The sequence below is a fragment of the Fukomys damarensis genome, unplaced genomic scaffold, assembly GCF_012274545.1.
Source record: "Fukomys damarensis isolate Sample0158 unplaced genomic scaffold, DMR_v1.0_HiC HiC_scaffold_5, whole genome shotgun sequence".
In the NCBI taxonomy this organism is placed as follows: domain Eukaryota; kingdom Metazoa; phylum Chordata; class Mammalia; order Rodentia; family Bathyergidae; genus Fukomys; species Fukomys damarensis.
Genome location: NW_022900917.1, coordinates 23,328,138 through 23,343,684, shown reverse-complemented (window position 1 = coordinate 23,343,684; position 15,547 = coordinate 23,328,138). Strand labels below are relative to the sequence as shown.

At 37.8% G+C, this 15,547-nt stretch overlaps 1 protein-coding gene across 1 annotated transcript in view; it reads left to right on the top strand.

The window, feature by feature from the left end:
• Positions 1–15,547, top strand: part of Necab1 (N-terminal EF-hand calcium binding protein 1) — a 156,197-nt gene that overhangs the window by 134,906 nt on the left and 5,744 nt on the right. Inside the window, exons 10-12 of the mRNA XM_010611999.3 lie at positions 6,842–6,954; positions 14,091–14,168; positions 15,411–15,502. Coding sequence (XP_010610301.1) covers positions 6,842–6,954; positions 14,091–14,168; positions 15,411–15,502 — 283 coding nt within the window. The remainder of the gene's footprint in view (positions 1–6,841; positions 6,955–14,090; positions 14,169–15,410; positions 15,503–15,547) is intronic.

Below are 15,547 nucleotides of genomic sequence, written 5' to 3'. Positions count from 1 at the left end.
ATTCTACAACTGAAGAATAATCTGCTCTACCTAGTCACAACTTGGGTTACTGAGTTTCTTTCTGTAAGCTTTCAGGCTGTATATTTGGCAGAAGAGACATATCAGTATCAAGAACACAATGAGATTTCTTTCCCTCCTTTCCCAACCTCATATCCCACAATTCAAAAGAGTCTCTTTGTCAGAATAGTCAAACTCTAACATATTTTCTGTGCCTCATACACTGATTTCTTTGTATAAACCACACAAGGAAAGGAGGAGGGAAATAAATCTTATGTGAGTTGCAAAGTAAAATCTAGGAGCCAAGAGTTTAATTTTTCTGCTCATATTCTCATCAATGAATGAATCAGTTAGCTATTACTGCATAACAGTCCACTCCAAACTTCAGCAGTTAAAAATAACCACGGGTGTTGCAGGTGGAAAACTTGGGCTGGGATCAGTGAGACCCTCATTATGATCTCAGACAGTCTCCTTCAGGTATCTGTAGTCAGCTGCATGTCAGCTTTGCTGAGCTCAGCTGAACTTTCTGATCTGCCTAAGGCCTTAGATCTGTTCTACTCTTTCTACATTAATCTAGTGTGAGAGCTAGCTCATAACTGCCTACTACTTGCATAGCTGAAGTTGTACTAGAACACAGCCATACATATTTGCTTACATTTTATCTATAGTTGCTTTTGCATTACAATAGCAGGAGCTATGTAGCACAGGAAGCCCAAAATATTTCCTATTGTATCACATATCTGGAAGATAGATCTTTTCAAAATGGGCAAGGATGGGGGGAGGGAGGGTGAGGAGGGGGAAGAAAGGTAAAAGGGACTAAGATGTGTCATGTACAGGTACCAGCCCCTCATGAGGAATACAGTCATTATGTACTGCAAGCATGTATTAATATGAAAAAGAAGTTTAGTATCATGCCATGTTGGTAAGAACTTGGGAATGTAATACTGATTATCTGGTGGAAATGTTAAATTTCAGAACCTCTCTGGAGGGCAAGTAGACTCTAGATGTCAAAATATAAGTTGTCACATTATTCGTACACGTCTTTAGTACATAATGATTACATTCATGGTGAAGAGTTGTACATGTACTTAACAACATGTTTACTCCTTTTTACATCTCCTTCTCCTCCCTTCGCTACTGGCTGCATTTTTTTCCTTACTGCCCTTCCCCGCTTCCTTCTGTCTCTTTTTTTACCTCTGTTATCTATCTTTCATAATGCCTTTTACTTATATTCTTGTGATATTTAAGCTTCTGTGTATGATTTACTTCACTCAACATTATGGTCTCAAGATGCATGCATTTTACTACAAATGAATCAAGTTTATACTTCTTTATGGCAGAGTAGCACTCCATTGTATATAAATACTATATTTTCTTTATCCATTCGTCTGTTGCTGGCCACTTCCAAGAATTAACTATTATGAATCGTGCTGCTATAAGCATAATAGGAATGGATTCCTGTGATATATAATATGACTTTAAGTGTTTCAGGAAGAGACCTAGAAGGGGAATAGCTGGAACAAGTGGAATTTCTTGTTTTAGTTTAGTGGATCTTTTGGAACCATCTCCATACTGATTTCCATAATGTTTATACTAGTTTACACTCTGACCAGCAAGGAAGAAAGGCACCTCCTCCCCACCCTAAGCCTAGCCAGCATTTGTTTTTAATCTGATTCTTTGAGATAGCCATTCTTTCTGGAATAACATATAATTATAACCTCATTATTGTTTTAATTTTTATTTCTTTAATAGCTAGAGATGTTGAACATTTTTTCATGTATTTGTTGGCCATTTATTTTTATTTCTTCTGAGAAGTGTCTGTTCATTTCAGTTGCACATTGTTAATAGGTCTTTTATTTTGAAGGGGTCTACCTTTTTTAGTTCTTCCTATATTCTAGATATTAGTCTTCTGTTTGAGATGGCTAGTGAAAGTTTTTTTTCCCATTCTGCATGTTGTCTTTTCACTCTGTTTCTTGTTTCCTTTGCTGTGTAAAAGCTTTTTCATCTGATTTTATCTCCTTTGTTGATTCTTGATATTCAGAAAGTCCTTCCTCCACCTATAACTTCAAGACTTTTACCTATTTAGTCTTCCAGCAGATTAAATGGTTCTGTTCTAATATTAGATGCTTTACCATTTTTATTTTAGTTTGGTACATGGTGAGGAGATAGGCCTAGATTCAATCTTCTGCATATGGATAGCCAGTTTTCCCAGCCCTATTTGTTAAAGACGTTATCTTTTTTGCAGAATAAGTTTTTGGCCCCTTTATCAATGATCAGGTAGCTGAATGTGCTTGGAATTTTTTCTGCATCCTCTATTGTTTGCCATCACATGCCTGTTTTTTGTTTGTTTTGGTTTTTTTTGTCTCTTGGTTTTGTTTTTGCTGATTTTATCACTATAGTTCTGTAATATAATTTATAACTTGAAATCTAGAATTGTGATTCCTTTTGCCCAGCTCTAGTTGCCCAGGATTGCTTTTGCTATTCTTGGTCTTTTCTGGTTCCATATGAATTTTAGGCTTGTTTTTTCTCTAGTTATATGAGGAACACTATTGGTATTTAGTTAGGATTGTGCTAAATCTGTTTGTTCATCAGTTTTGAAAGTTATGGCCATTTTGACTGTATGTGTTCTGCCTATCCAGAAACAGGAGATATCGATTATTTTCTGATGTCCTCTTTGATCTTGTCTTTCAGAGTACTGCAGTTTTATTGTAGAGATCTTTCACTTACTTGGTTAGGTTAATTCCTAGGTTAGGTTAATTTTTCTTGATGCTATTGTTAAAGATATTGTTTCCCTAATTTCTTTCTTGGTGAGTTTATTATTGGTGTACAAATATACTATTAATTTGTGTGTGTTGATTTTTCTTTTATCCTGCTGCACTACTGAATTTGGTATTAAGTATTTTGGTAGAACTTTTAGGTCCTTTATGTAGAGGATCGTGTCATCTACAAATAATGATAATTTGACTTCTTCCTTTCCTATACTTATCTCTTTTATTTCTTTCTCTTGTCTGATTGCTTTGGCTAATATTTCAAGAACTATATTGAAGGGTAGTAGTGATAGAGAATAGCCTTGTCTTGTTCTTGATTTTGGAGGGAAAGCTTTCAGCTTTTTCCCACTTAATATGATGCTAGCAAAAGTCACACTTTGGCTTAACTATTCATCTCTAAAAATGAATCTTACATGCATTCTAATGACATAGTTACAGTGTTATTTGTTGCAATATTGTGAAAGTTAGAAGATGAAAAAATAGGCTAAGCATGAATGGTAGGGTGTATATAAAATATATTTTTGTATATCTATGTAATGGAAAGCTTTGTGGACATTAAAATGCATGAAACATGAAACAAAATAGCAAAAAAGAATGAAGCAATTTTACATGTACTGCTATAAAATACTTTCCAATATATTTTGTTAGGTGAAAAAAGGCAAATGAAGACAATATGGGAAGAGTTCTACCCAGAATAGAACACAGTTCCATGCACAGGATAGCTCTATAAGGGTTCAGAAGACAACTGACAATAGTAATTCCTCTGTGCCGAAGAAGTGAATAGCTTTGGGACACAATTTCCACTGAGTAAAACTTACTCTTTTTTAAATTTTTAATCATGTTCATATATTTTCTTTACAGAAATAAATATTAATTTTAAATAAAATAAAATATTTGCTAAAACTTTACAAAGAAAGTTTGTTGACCCCTACTCTAGCAATGCTTGTTCATATGACAAACTTGGGGATCCAAGAGAAGAGTAGAAACTAATAAGTGTCCTGGGCCCTAACATGAAACTGGTACCTGTCAGTTCTGTGACACCCTGGCAGCCAAAGCAAATTAAAAGGCCATTCCAGATCTACAGGAAGGGGACAAGAATCCATGCCTTGAAGGGAGGAACAGAGTTATACTTCACAGGGTATGGGTTCAGAGAGTAGTGAAAGATTCTTGTCATTTTTTGCAGTCTGTTCTGATGGATCTCATAAGAATTGCCCTCAGATACAAAGATTTATGGTGGAATAGGTGGATATTAAATATCTCATTAGGAAGCCCATGAAAATCTTCTGAATGCCCAGTGAAGAAATCCTCACCATTTCTAAGAGAAAGCCATGTCCACCATTATTTTGGCAGTGATTATCGTTAATTCTACTTAGTTATTAATATAAAAAATAGATTCCAGGAGGGGGTGAAGGGAGGGCAGGGGTAAGGGGAAAAAATGAGAATCAAGACTTGTCATGTAGAGGTACAAGATCCTAACAATGAATGTAACTGTACTGTATCCCTAAAATGTACCAATAAACTCAATTAAAGCTGAAAAAAAAATAGATTCCTAGGAGAGTCATACAGAGGGTTGGTTGTTCACCACAGAAACTTAGGAGACAATTATAGCCTTGAATCTTCCGATTCTTAATTCGTGATCCTGAGAGGAAATAAAGCAAAGGTCAAATAAATTATTGAACTCATCCAGGTGTCTAGACTATGAGGAGAAATGGATCTAAATGTAAAATGGTCCTGATACAATAAAAGTTTATTCCTTGTCCAGTTAACAGTCCACACAATGATTCAGGAACCCATGGTCATTTCATCTATCTCTCTCCCATCCCTAAGATAGGTCTTCATCCTGCCAACAGAAAAGTAAAAAAGAATGTAGAGGAGGCTCACATTCTTCTTAAATCTTTGTTCAAAAGTGGCACATAGTATGCATATCTTTTGGGAAGAACCCATCAGCTGATTAACCTAACTGTAAGGGAGGATGCAATACAGGGTCTAGCAATGTATCTGGCAAGAAGAGAAACTAACAGTTTAGAGTCCACACAGTCCTCCTTTAATCCTTAAGGATTCATTCTCATCTTTCTTTCCATATATAGAACACACACACAGACCCCTCCACAAGGGAGACCACCCAAAGTTTCCTAGTTACTGCTTTTAGTTTAAATCCAAGATCTTTGGATAAAGCTGTCTTGACTGTAAGGTGAGGATATAGTCTTCTGGGGTCTGACAAATTAGTGGAAAATAAAGTAAATGATATCAGAGAGAGAGAGAGAGAGAGAGAGAGAGAGATTGGGAAGAAGGAGAAGAAAGAGAGGGAGGGAGGAGGAGAGAAATAGGCAGAAAAAGAGACAGGGAGAGAAATAAAGAGAAAAACAGACAGGAAGACAGAACATACAGGCATAAAACTGGATCAGGATAAATGCCACAAAAAAATCCCATTCAGAAATGGAGTGAATGGGAAATGCACAGCATTCACTGCAACAGTAAATTAATATTTGGAAGGTAATTTTCAATTAGCAGTTTTGGTATTGGACCCTGGATCTCTATTCTGGAGAGATTTCTGCTGCCCATTGTCCTTTTCTCCCCCCTGGGGATTGAACTCTGGACCTTGTACTTGTGAGACAGGCGGCAGAACCAGAGCTAAATCTCCAGCCCCTCATTTTTCTTTTGAAAGGCTCTTCTTTGTCCATTACTCTCCATGACCATCTGAAACAGCCCATGGAAGAGTATTGCCCCTTTTGGGTGGTGGGAGGGACTGAAATATCCATAGCCTGCTTCCTGCTCATATGTATTTGTTGGTCTAAATATAATTTTGTGGGCTAAATAGTCAAGGAATTTTAAGACTAGGATCACAATTACTTTGGTAATACAGCTCCCCCCACAAATTGGTAGTCATCTGGTCAATTTACATATAGTCAGTTTCATGTGCCAGTGGCTATACCTAATGTCATTTCTTAGACATAGTTCTCTAGGTTTGTTTCTTCTTTTACCAATCCCTATGGAGACAAAAATTCTATCTTGATACTTCACTGTATACCCAGAATCCAGGACCTAGTATTTACTTCTCACAAAGTGGGAATATTTTTTAAATATACTGAGTGCCTACCTACATTATAAGTGGTGTCCGTTCAATAGTAGCTACAACATAAACTGAGAAATTCATAGGCATAGGAGACAGGAGACTACGGGTTTAATTCTAACTCTTTGGCTATGTGGCTGGTAATTTGCGAAAGTCATTTTCTTAATATTCAGATTATTTCTGTGTTTTGTTGGTTTTTGTGCTTTTGTGGCTGACATCAATTCCTACATTTATTTGCATCTTTATAATTTTTCTCCCAATCCTTAAAAAAGAGGAAAGGATTGATTTTGAGACCTAAGATTCCATGAGAAACTCACAGCGAGATCTTTAGGGAAATCTTTAACCCACAATTGCTCTGCTAGTAATAGGATTTCTTAAACGAAGCATCCAACCCACTATGATCCATTAAACAGGGACTCCACTTAATGCCATGGCCTTTTGAATGGAGCCTATTGTAAATGGGTAATATATTTGAGAATCCTGTAATCATTAATGCATCATTTGAAATGTGTCAGTGAACACATATTTTTTGAAATTTGCTTTTGTGTAATGATTGCCATAATATGTCTCATATCACAAAATACCCAGGATGCTGAAGCGATGCAGTGTACAAAAGTGACTCTAGGACAGTGATCTCAGCTTTGTTGCATATTAGAGACACACAGACTGGTGTTTAAAAATACCAGTGCCTTGGACCCATCCCAAAGATTCTGATATAAATGTAATCTTAAAACCTTCTAGTCATTCCAATTGAATCACTGCTTTTAAAAAGGAAGTGTGTAAAGGACACTTTCTTTTTAGCTTCTGTACTAGAGACAAAAAAAAAAATCCCATCCATATTACAGACTTTCTATAATTTTATGTTTAGAACAGTCATGGCCTTCCTTGGTCACATTTTTTGGATGGCTGTCATTTGCTTTGTGAGGAGGGACAGGATGGGTAATGGCGTCACTTCAAATGAAATTCCACAACAGCTAAAGTGGTCACCCTGCCCTTTCCTCGACAGCACATCATGCTGGTGCAGCGTCAGATGTCTGTGATAGAAGAGGACCTGGAAGAATTCCAGCAGGCTCTGAAGCACTATGTGGAGAGTGCTTCCGCCCAAAGTGGGTGCTTGCGGTGAGTGCTCCTGACCAGATCCAACCCTGCCAGGTTCCACTTTACATGAGGATGGGTCAGGAAGACAGGCATTTGGGAATCATCAGGTTAAATTATGCTGAGCAGTGTAGCCTTCTGGGTGATGTCCTTTGCAGAGTTTTAGTGATTGCTGTTTGATCCTGGGATCTTGAGAAGATTTAGGGACCCAAGGAAAAAATAAAATGGAGGACAATTTGAATAAGAGTTGCAGATGTACTGAAATTCCTCCTTTGGCATCCAAGCAGCCAGCGCTTGTTTAAAATCATGTCTGTAGATGAGATGAGGCCTGAACTCCAGGACATCCAGCCTTGATTGCAGTACACCCCATGGCCTGATGATCACTCTCCCATTATGAAATTGCAGAGGTCTCTGAAGTCATAATTTCAGATCTTGTTTGTTTAATAAAAGCAGCAGTAGCTCTTCCCTCTTCCTGTGAGCACCACTCAGCTCGGGTTTCCATTACATGAAGCTACAGAAATATTCTACTCCTCTTGTGAAGTCTTTTACTCCAACCACTCTAATAAACAGCTACTAGAATAACTTTCCGGAAACAATTGCAGAATTGCCTTAACCAAGAACCTGCAGAGACTCTCTAATGAGTATCTCACCAAATGCTAGATGTTTATCATGCCCTATGTTCACACTGGACTCAGATCCTGGAATCCATATCATCACTACTATTTTTTCCCCTTAGCCAAACAACTCTGCCTTACACACAGCTGTCAGTGAATGACCCAACATTATCTGTTCATTTGTACTGTGCTTTAGACCTGGCAACTCTCCCTTTGAGAAATACATGCCCAGCTGCGGGTTCTGTCAGTTCCGGAACCCGACCCTAAATTCACTTGCATTCACAACTGCCCTGGCTAGCATGGATCCTTTAGTAGAAATGGAAATTAAAACTAAAGCACAAATTGGCAGGAAAAAGCTTTAATTAGAAAGCAAGGCTGGACGTGGGGGTGCACACATGAAATTCCAGCTTGCTGGAGGCTGAAGCAGGAGGATTGTCATGAGTTCAAGGCCAGCCTAAGTTCCATAGTGAAATCCTATATCAAAAAAAATTAAAATCGTACCCTTACCTTAGCTTGAGGAAAGTCAGGCAAACCTTTAACAAAAGAGAGTAAGAAAAACTAGAAAAGGACTCCAGCTTGAGGAACTAGAGGGGGCATTTGGATGAAGATCAGACTGACCCACCCACAAATGTGGGAAGGCAGCTTTTAAGGGTTACTGAGGTGGACCAGGGTCCACTCGATCATCTTCTCAGTTCTGGTTTCATAGCTCTGGAATTTTTGTGACCTGAAAAGTACTTCTGTTCCCATGAAATGGTTGTCTCTGTGGTGGTTTCAAAAGTCATGTAGAAGGGGTGGGGGATTTAGCTCAGCGGTTCGGTGGCCTCCCTTGCAAGTGCAAGGACCCGAGTTCAATCCCCGGTACCAGGGAAAAAAAAAAAAGTAGGGCTCTGCTTTTCCAGGAGTCCAGGGGGATCACAAGGTTAGAACAATGGCTGGAGATGTCTGAGGTTAGCTGAATGTTCCTGTAAATCCCTTATCATGGATTCCTACTTCTTCAAGGAGGACAATATTACATAACTTTGGTGCTAATCAACTTTGTTTTGCCAACTTTTAGACTTTTTTCCCAGTACCGGGGATCGAAAGCAGGACCATGAGCTTGCAAGGCAGGTGCAGCACCACTGAGCTAAATCCACAGCCCTTGTTTTACCAACTTTTAAACAGACACTTCCTGAATGATTAACTACTCTAAATGTGGAGCTGCGAAGGGATTTGACTCAAAGTATTAAGCTAACGAAAATACAAAATGAAGATCAGGCTTTGTTCTGCTTTTAATTAAGATTGGGCATCTGGAGGCCCAAGTGAAGAATCAGTTTTTTGCAAAAAACTACTTTTATGTTCCTGACTGCCTTAGAAAAATCATAAATAACACTTCTAATAGGCAACAATCTAAAGGCACAGAAGCCTGTCCACCCCGTCCCTAGAGTGGCTTCTGTCACAATGAAATCTACCCTTACCTTTTGAAGTTGTTTAAACTAAATTCCCTAATGATTTTCAAATATTGCTTTGGGAAAGTTCTTTAATAGATGTGCATCCGTGTTGGTGTGCATCGTGTGTGTGTATAAACAACATACTTTGTCCCTGAGTACTTTGCTCTTTCCAATGACTATTTTATTCATAGTACAGCAGTACACTATTCCAGCTAAGAGGCTGGATGTCTCCCATCAACAGACGAGCAGAAACACGAATGGAGGCCACTACCGCATATACTGTGGTTCCCTGGTCAATTCCTCTCTAGAGTTTGAGCATTTGCTCAGCAGCATTCATAGCACATTCTTTTTTTTAAGTTTATCGGTACTTTTTAGGTATATGGTACAGTTACATTCATCATTGGGATCTGACAGGTCTTGGTTTTTATTTGTTCCCTATACCCCTGCCCTCCCGTCACCCCCTCCACCCTTCCCTATTTACAAAGACTTTGTTTCCATTTTTATCTTTTTCTCCATATTTTTTCTTTTCCCTCCTTTCCTTTCCCCTCCTCTTCCCACTTCCCCTACTCCTTTAAGCCCTTTTCTTCCTGTTTCACATTGTCAATTATGCAAATTTGAACCTTATCTACACGTTTAGCTTCTTACACCAGGGAAACTATTCGGTATTTACACGTGTGTGTCCTATTTATTTCACTTAAGTGTATGGCATGTTTTTCTTAATGGTGCCTTTGACAGGAACACAGGAATCACTGTGTTCTGCTGCACATCAGTTCAGAAGGGTGCAAATCAAAATCTCATTGTAGTTCTTTTAAATAAATCAAGAGGGATTTACCAGAGCAAGAATATATGTAGCTTTTAAAAGCCCACTCATTTAAAAATAAAATTGAATAGTTGGAAAAATGCAAATGAAGCTTATTTATACCTCCCACAGTGTAAACTGCAGAAAGGAGAGCTCAATAAACTCCTTTTTTGGTTAGTGAGGACATAAGATAGTCTGTTTCAGGGATTGATTAGAAGTTTTACAACATGTACAAAAAGGGCAGGAAAGTTTTTTTTCAGGGTTCAGAAGCTCTGCTCTCATGTGCATGGGGAACATGCTCTGAAGCAGGGAGGAGAACAGGTTGTTGGAGAAGAGAGTCCAGAGATCTGGGCTGTGTCCTGCAAACACTGTCCTCTCAATGTCCACGTAAAATAGCTTGGTCAGCTTGTGCTGGGAAGAGGAGGGAAGGACAGTATCCTTTTCCTGTAAGATGAGTACACTCTCTCAGCCTCTCCTCTTCATTGCAAGTCTGGTTTGTTTCTTAATGGTTCTTCATTCACTTCTTATTGCTGAATCTTCAGCTATTTTTTCACTGGAACATAGAGTCTATCAGATGGAACGGGCGTCACAGAATCACCACGCACAGATGGGATATATGTAAGACAGACGATATACCAGTGCATCTAAGTCCAATTTTTCAGATGTACCAATCAGTCAAATGCAATTCTCTACCTGAATAAGTGGGTGAACGGTCAAATGCCATTTGCTTTGACACACCCAGCACTATAACTTCATACTTTGTTCTTAGAATAAAGCTCTGGAAATTAGAGTTTCCCAATTTCTTCTCCTGTATGGCTAGCTTTCCATCACCATGGTTAGACAAAGAATGCTGCTGTAATATGAAATAGTAACTGTTGAGGATTTGCAAAATCAGGCTTTGTGCATCCATTTTCCTGGTCTTTCCAGTAACCATCAGAGGCATAAATTATGTCCAGCTTACAAGGAAACAGGTTCGGGTGGGTTACACAACTTGCCTGCATTTATCTGACTCTGAAACGCATGTTGAATACTTCCTGTCAGTATTTAGTTATCCTTCAAATAGAAATTCCTAGACTTTCAGTGGTCAAACTGGGTCTTGCCCCAATTATAAAACAGCCTTACTTTCTTAAATGCAGGCACTAAATTATAGAAGTTTTTACCTTGTTGGTTATTTGACCAGAAGACTCAGAATTTTTTTTTCCAATATGGAGGATTGAACACAGGGCCTTTGCACTGATACATGTATTTTTTTTCAGCACCTTTTCATTTTTTTTAAATTTTGAGATGGGGTTTCCCTAAGTTGCAGAGTTGTCCAGGCTAGGCTAAAACTTGTGAGCCTCCTGTCTCAGCTTCACAGAGTGCTATGATTACAGGTATGTGTCCCAATGCCCAACTGAGACTCAGAAGTTTGAAGATTGACAGAGGCCACAGTACTCAGTTAAGATTTAAAAGAGAGTTGTTAGTCAAAAAATTAAATCATTTATGTGGACCAATGTATGATATATACACACACAGTCTTATTTCATGCTGGGTTTTTTTCCTACAAATAACAGAAATTTATTATTTACAGTAATTTATAAATATTAAAAATGTATTGTTTACAGTTTCAGAGAGTGGGAAGTCCAAGATCAAGGCGCCAGCAGATGAGCTCACCCTTACAGATGGCCCGCCTCTCAGTACCATCACTGGGGGAATAGGCATCAATCTAAGAATTTTGGACGACACATACATTCGGACTATAGCTACCCCCAAATGCTTAACATGCATTTTCCACGACTGATGCTTCTTTCTCAACTTAGTTTTTAATCATCATCTTAATCCATTTGCCATGAGGCGGAGCTGACTAAACAAATGTGGTATACACAATGTGTTCTCAGAACCATGGTTGACATGAGAGAGAATGGTTTTCAGTTTGAAGGATCTTAAGAGTCTAACTGTAGATAAGATGCTGATAAAGGTAGTAAGCTATTAAAGCTATGTATTTTGGCTTAAAATTTCATAGCTATTAAAATGATTTCTGAAATCACTCTCAGCTATGAAATTCTAGAACTTGAATGTTTTCAAAACTCCATGTCAAGGGCCCAGGAAACGTAAGTATGGATTGTAAGAAATAACCCTCATATTTCCTTAAGAATTACTGAGTTTGGTGGCACAAGCCTGTGATCCTTAGCACTCTGGAGGCTGAGGCAGGAGGATCACCTTGAGTTTAACGCCAGCCTTGGCAAATAGTGAGTTCAAGGCCAGCCTGAACTACAGAGTATACTTTGGCTCAATTTTAAAAAATGGATAGTGCATTGAATCATTAATCAGAAATCAGTATTTATACAGAAAAAATAAATGGTAGCCAGAGTTGAGGCCTGTCCCTCCTTTTGTGCCTTTTCTTCATTGGTTAGGCCCAGTGAGTTAAGGCCAGGCACACACACACACACAGGGAAAGGCAGAAGCCGAAAGGAAGGGAAAGTCCTGACTAATTTTCACTGAACTGTTATCACCGTTCCAGAGATGAGGAGCTGAAGTGGAGCGATGGGCCCAAAGTGATACAAGGTGATACAGCTAATGAGTAGTGAATAATGGGCGCTCTGTTGTGTCAGTCTTTAAACCACCACCATATAAGACTAGAATACCTTCTTTAATCCTTAAAAGTTTGAATATTATCCCCAAAATTTGTGAATTTCCTATATATTTTTGGTGAGTCAGGAAAATGAAAGGCCCGGCTAAATAGTGGTAGATATTTCAATGTTATAAGTAATATAAATGAACTAATTTGGGGGAATCTCTTGAAGAAGAGCTTGAAATGCTAGGCTGAGTATTTTAAACTTCATCCTAAAGAAACCACTCATGGACTGAAATTTTTCCATTATACCGTTCAATTACCTTTGGAAATTACAGACTCATTTGAGACCATAATGGGAGATATGGATTTTCTTCCCAGGAGAAAGTATATATGCACATGAATTGGCTGATCATTTCTGAGATTTTAAGGAGTCCTTCAAAAAGCTCATCCAAGAATTTCTTGAAATGAGACCATCACAAAGTCTGCTTGTATCTTATCCTAAGAAAAAGTGAAAGTTGAACTAATAATAATATTTGCTGCATAATGCTTTAATGAACCAAATTAGATAAACAACTATGAAAAACACTGAACTACAGGCAGAGCTAAAGAAAAAAATAAAATTCCTGTTTGGTTACTGCCACCTGCTGGTCACACTTAGGTAAATCCCAAATCTACATTAATCCTCTACAGTATTTTAACGGCAAAATCTCTTGTCTATTAGCTCAAAGTCCAGTTTTTTCTAACCTCTTGCGCTTTAATCTGAATGTATTATTTAGCATTTGCCTGAAAAACTGTACTTTCAGAATTAAAGAATCTTCGTCTCCCAATCTTCCATAAGTTCATGACCGTGTCCCCTCCTCCCTTTTGCTTCCACGTGAATTTGGACCTTCATCATCTCTCACCTAAGCTCCTTCCCTATCTACCTTTTCCCTCTGCTCCGTGCGACCGTTCTCTGCTCATCCCCAACACTGCCATCAGCAGGATCCTTCAAAACACAGCTCCAGCCATGGTACTTTCCCTGTTTTAAGTCCTCCAAGGGCTCCTCATTGCTATAGGATTAAATCCAGACTTCGCCTCAGCTTGTATTTTTGGCCAGTCTCCTTTCCTCAGGATAATCAATGAATAAGAAGGGACAAACTTCCTCCAATTGGAAGAGCAACTTTTAAATACAGCAATTATTGCCAGAAATGGAGCTCTTAAATTTGATCCAAAGTTGTGGGAGATGAGTGTGTTTGTGTGATATAAAAGAGAACCATTATGTGCCAGAAAACAGAGTCAGTTTACAGAGCCACAGTATGATCCACATGGCCCAGAAGGCATAGACAGAGCACCAAGCTGTCCCACACAAGTGGAGAAAGGCCAGGAACTTGACATGAGCTACAGTGGTTGACAGGACCAATCAACAGAGTTACATCTGAGAGCAAGGGGAAGTTGTCCTGGCTTCTCATTTTTATGAAGTCTGGTATGAGATGTTCAATATTTTTCCAAATAAATGAATAAAATTTACAAAAGTTGTCTTTGTAAATGTGTTGTATTTGCTGAGACTATCTGCGTGCTGCTAAGCCAAAAAACAATACCAAAAACATCTGTGCCAGACAGACATACTGAACTAATCAGTTCCTGACAAACCTATTTGATTTTCTGCAGCGATTTAGGTTGCTTCCTATGTGAACTGATGTTTCATATCACATGTAGAGTTGATTAGAAAAGTTAGTGTGCTTCTTTAATTTCCAGGGGCTAATCAGGCCTTTTCTTTTTCATTTCAGTATTTCAATACAGAGACTTTCAAATGAATCTCGCTACATAATTTATGAGTTCTGGGAGAATAGCAGTGTGTGGAATAGGTAAGTTATGAGCAATGCTGATTTGTGAAACCAGGAAAAGGACAATATAGATGATGAAATTTTCAGACTTGTAGGAAAAATTCCATTTTACTTATTTCACCTTAAAACATGTACCCATTACTCTGAATCCCACATTTTTGAAAATTTACTTCATGGATTAGAAATCACTTCCCTCTTAAAGCACAGATACCTTGGGTACTGATCCACTTTGAGTTTTAGTATTTTATTGATGTTTTCAAACAAACAATTAGATACAAGTCATGGGTTTCTAAGGAACTTGAAGGTAATGAGGGTGTACAGCTTTATAAGCTTAGTGGTTATTTTATATTTAGAATAAAACTACATATAACATCTAAGATCCTCTTAACTTTTCTAAATGTCTTTCAACACAATAAAGGTAAAATCCAGGACACTATTTGGCAAAAATAAAAGCAAGTCCATGATGAAATTTTAAAAATGATTAGCAATAAATAACAAATATATAAGTCAAAAATTGGATGAAGGACATTTTTGCTATTCTGAGATTATATAAACAGTTCCAGATACTTTTAAATGATACAGAAAAAATATAGTTCTCCAATAAGTTTAAGGTATTAAATATGACAGTGTTGACTCCCATTTCTAGAAAACCTAGAAATTTAGTTGATACACATTTTACCTTAAAATTTCATTTTGTGGCTTGAAAAAAGCCCTTGGAGGGCCTGAGTAGCACAACTCCATACTAGAATACTTGTCATGAAGCCCTAAATTCAATCCCCAGGTTTGATTCCCAGCACCCAAAATGAGAAGAAGCATTTTGTGTAGGGATGAAGGTAAAATGACTTCAATTTACTACAAGCATAGAATAGTGCGTGCCTTAAAGATACCTATTCAACCATATGCCTCTAGACTTATATTTTAAGATGGATGACTTTAATTTCATTTTATTCTAAAGGAATAGGAAATTTACAGTCCTTTTTCTTGGTTATCCAATTTTTTAACTTTTTGTGAAAATTAAAGTCTACCTCCTATTGTATTATCCTTAGTAGAAGTTAATATTTCTTTCTTGACTTTTTTCTTAATTTCTGATACAATTATTAAGTTATTCTTGAGTCTTTCTTTAAAGCTAGATAAGCATTAAAACAAGTCTACGTCCAGGCACATAGTACAGATCAACCAAAACTTTGCCATCTTGATTTAATCTCTGCTGTACTCAGGTTGTAAATAAAAAAGCATAACCTCAACCTGTAATCATTTATACAGCCACCTTCAGATGAATTATAGCAAGACATTCCAAAGAAGTAATGTGGATTTCTTGGAAACTCCAGAGCTCACATCTACTATGCTAGTTCCTGGTAATTATTCTGGGTTTACAATACTTCTGTGTAATATTATCTGTT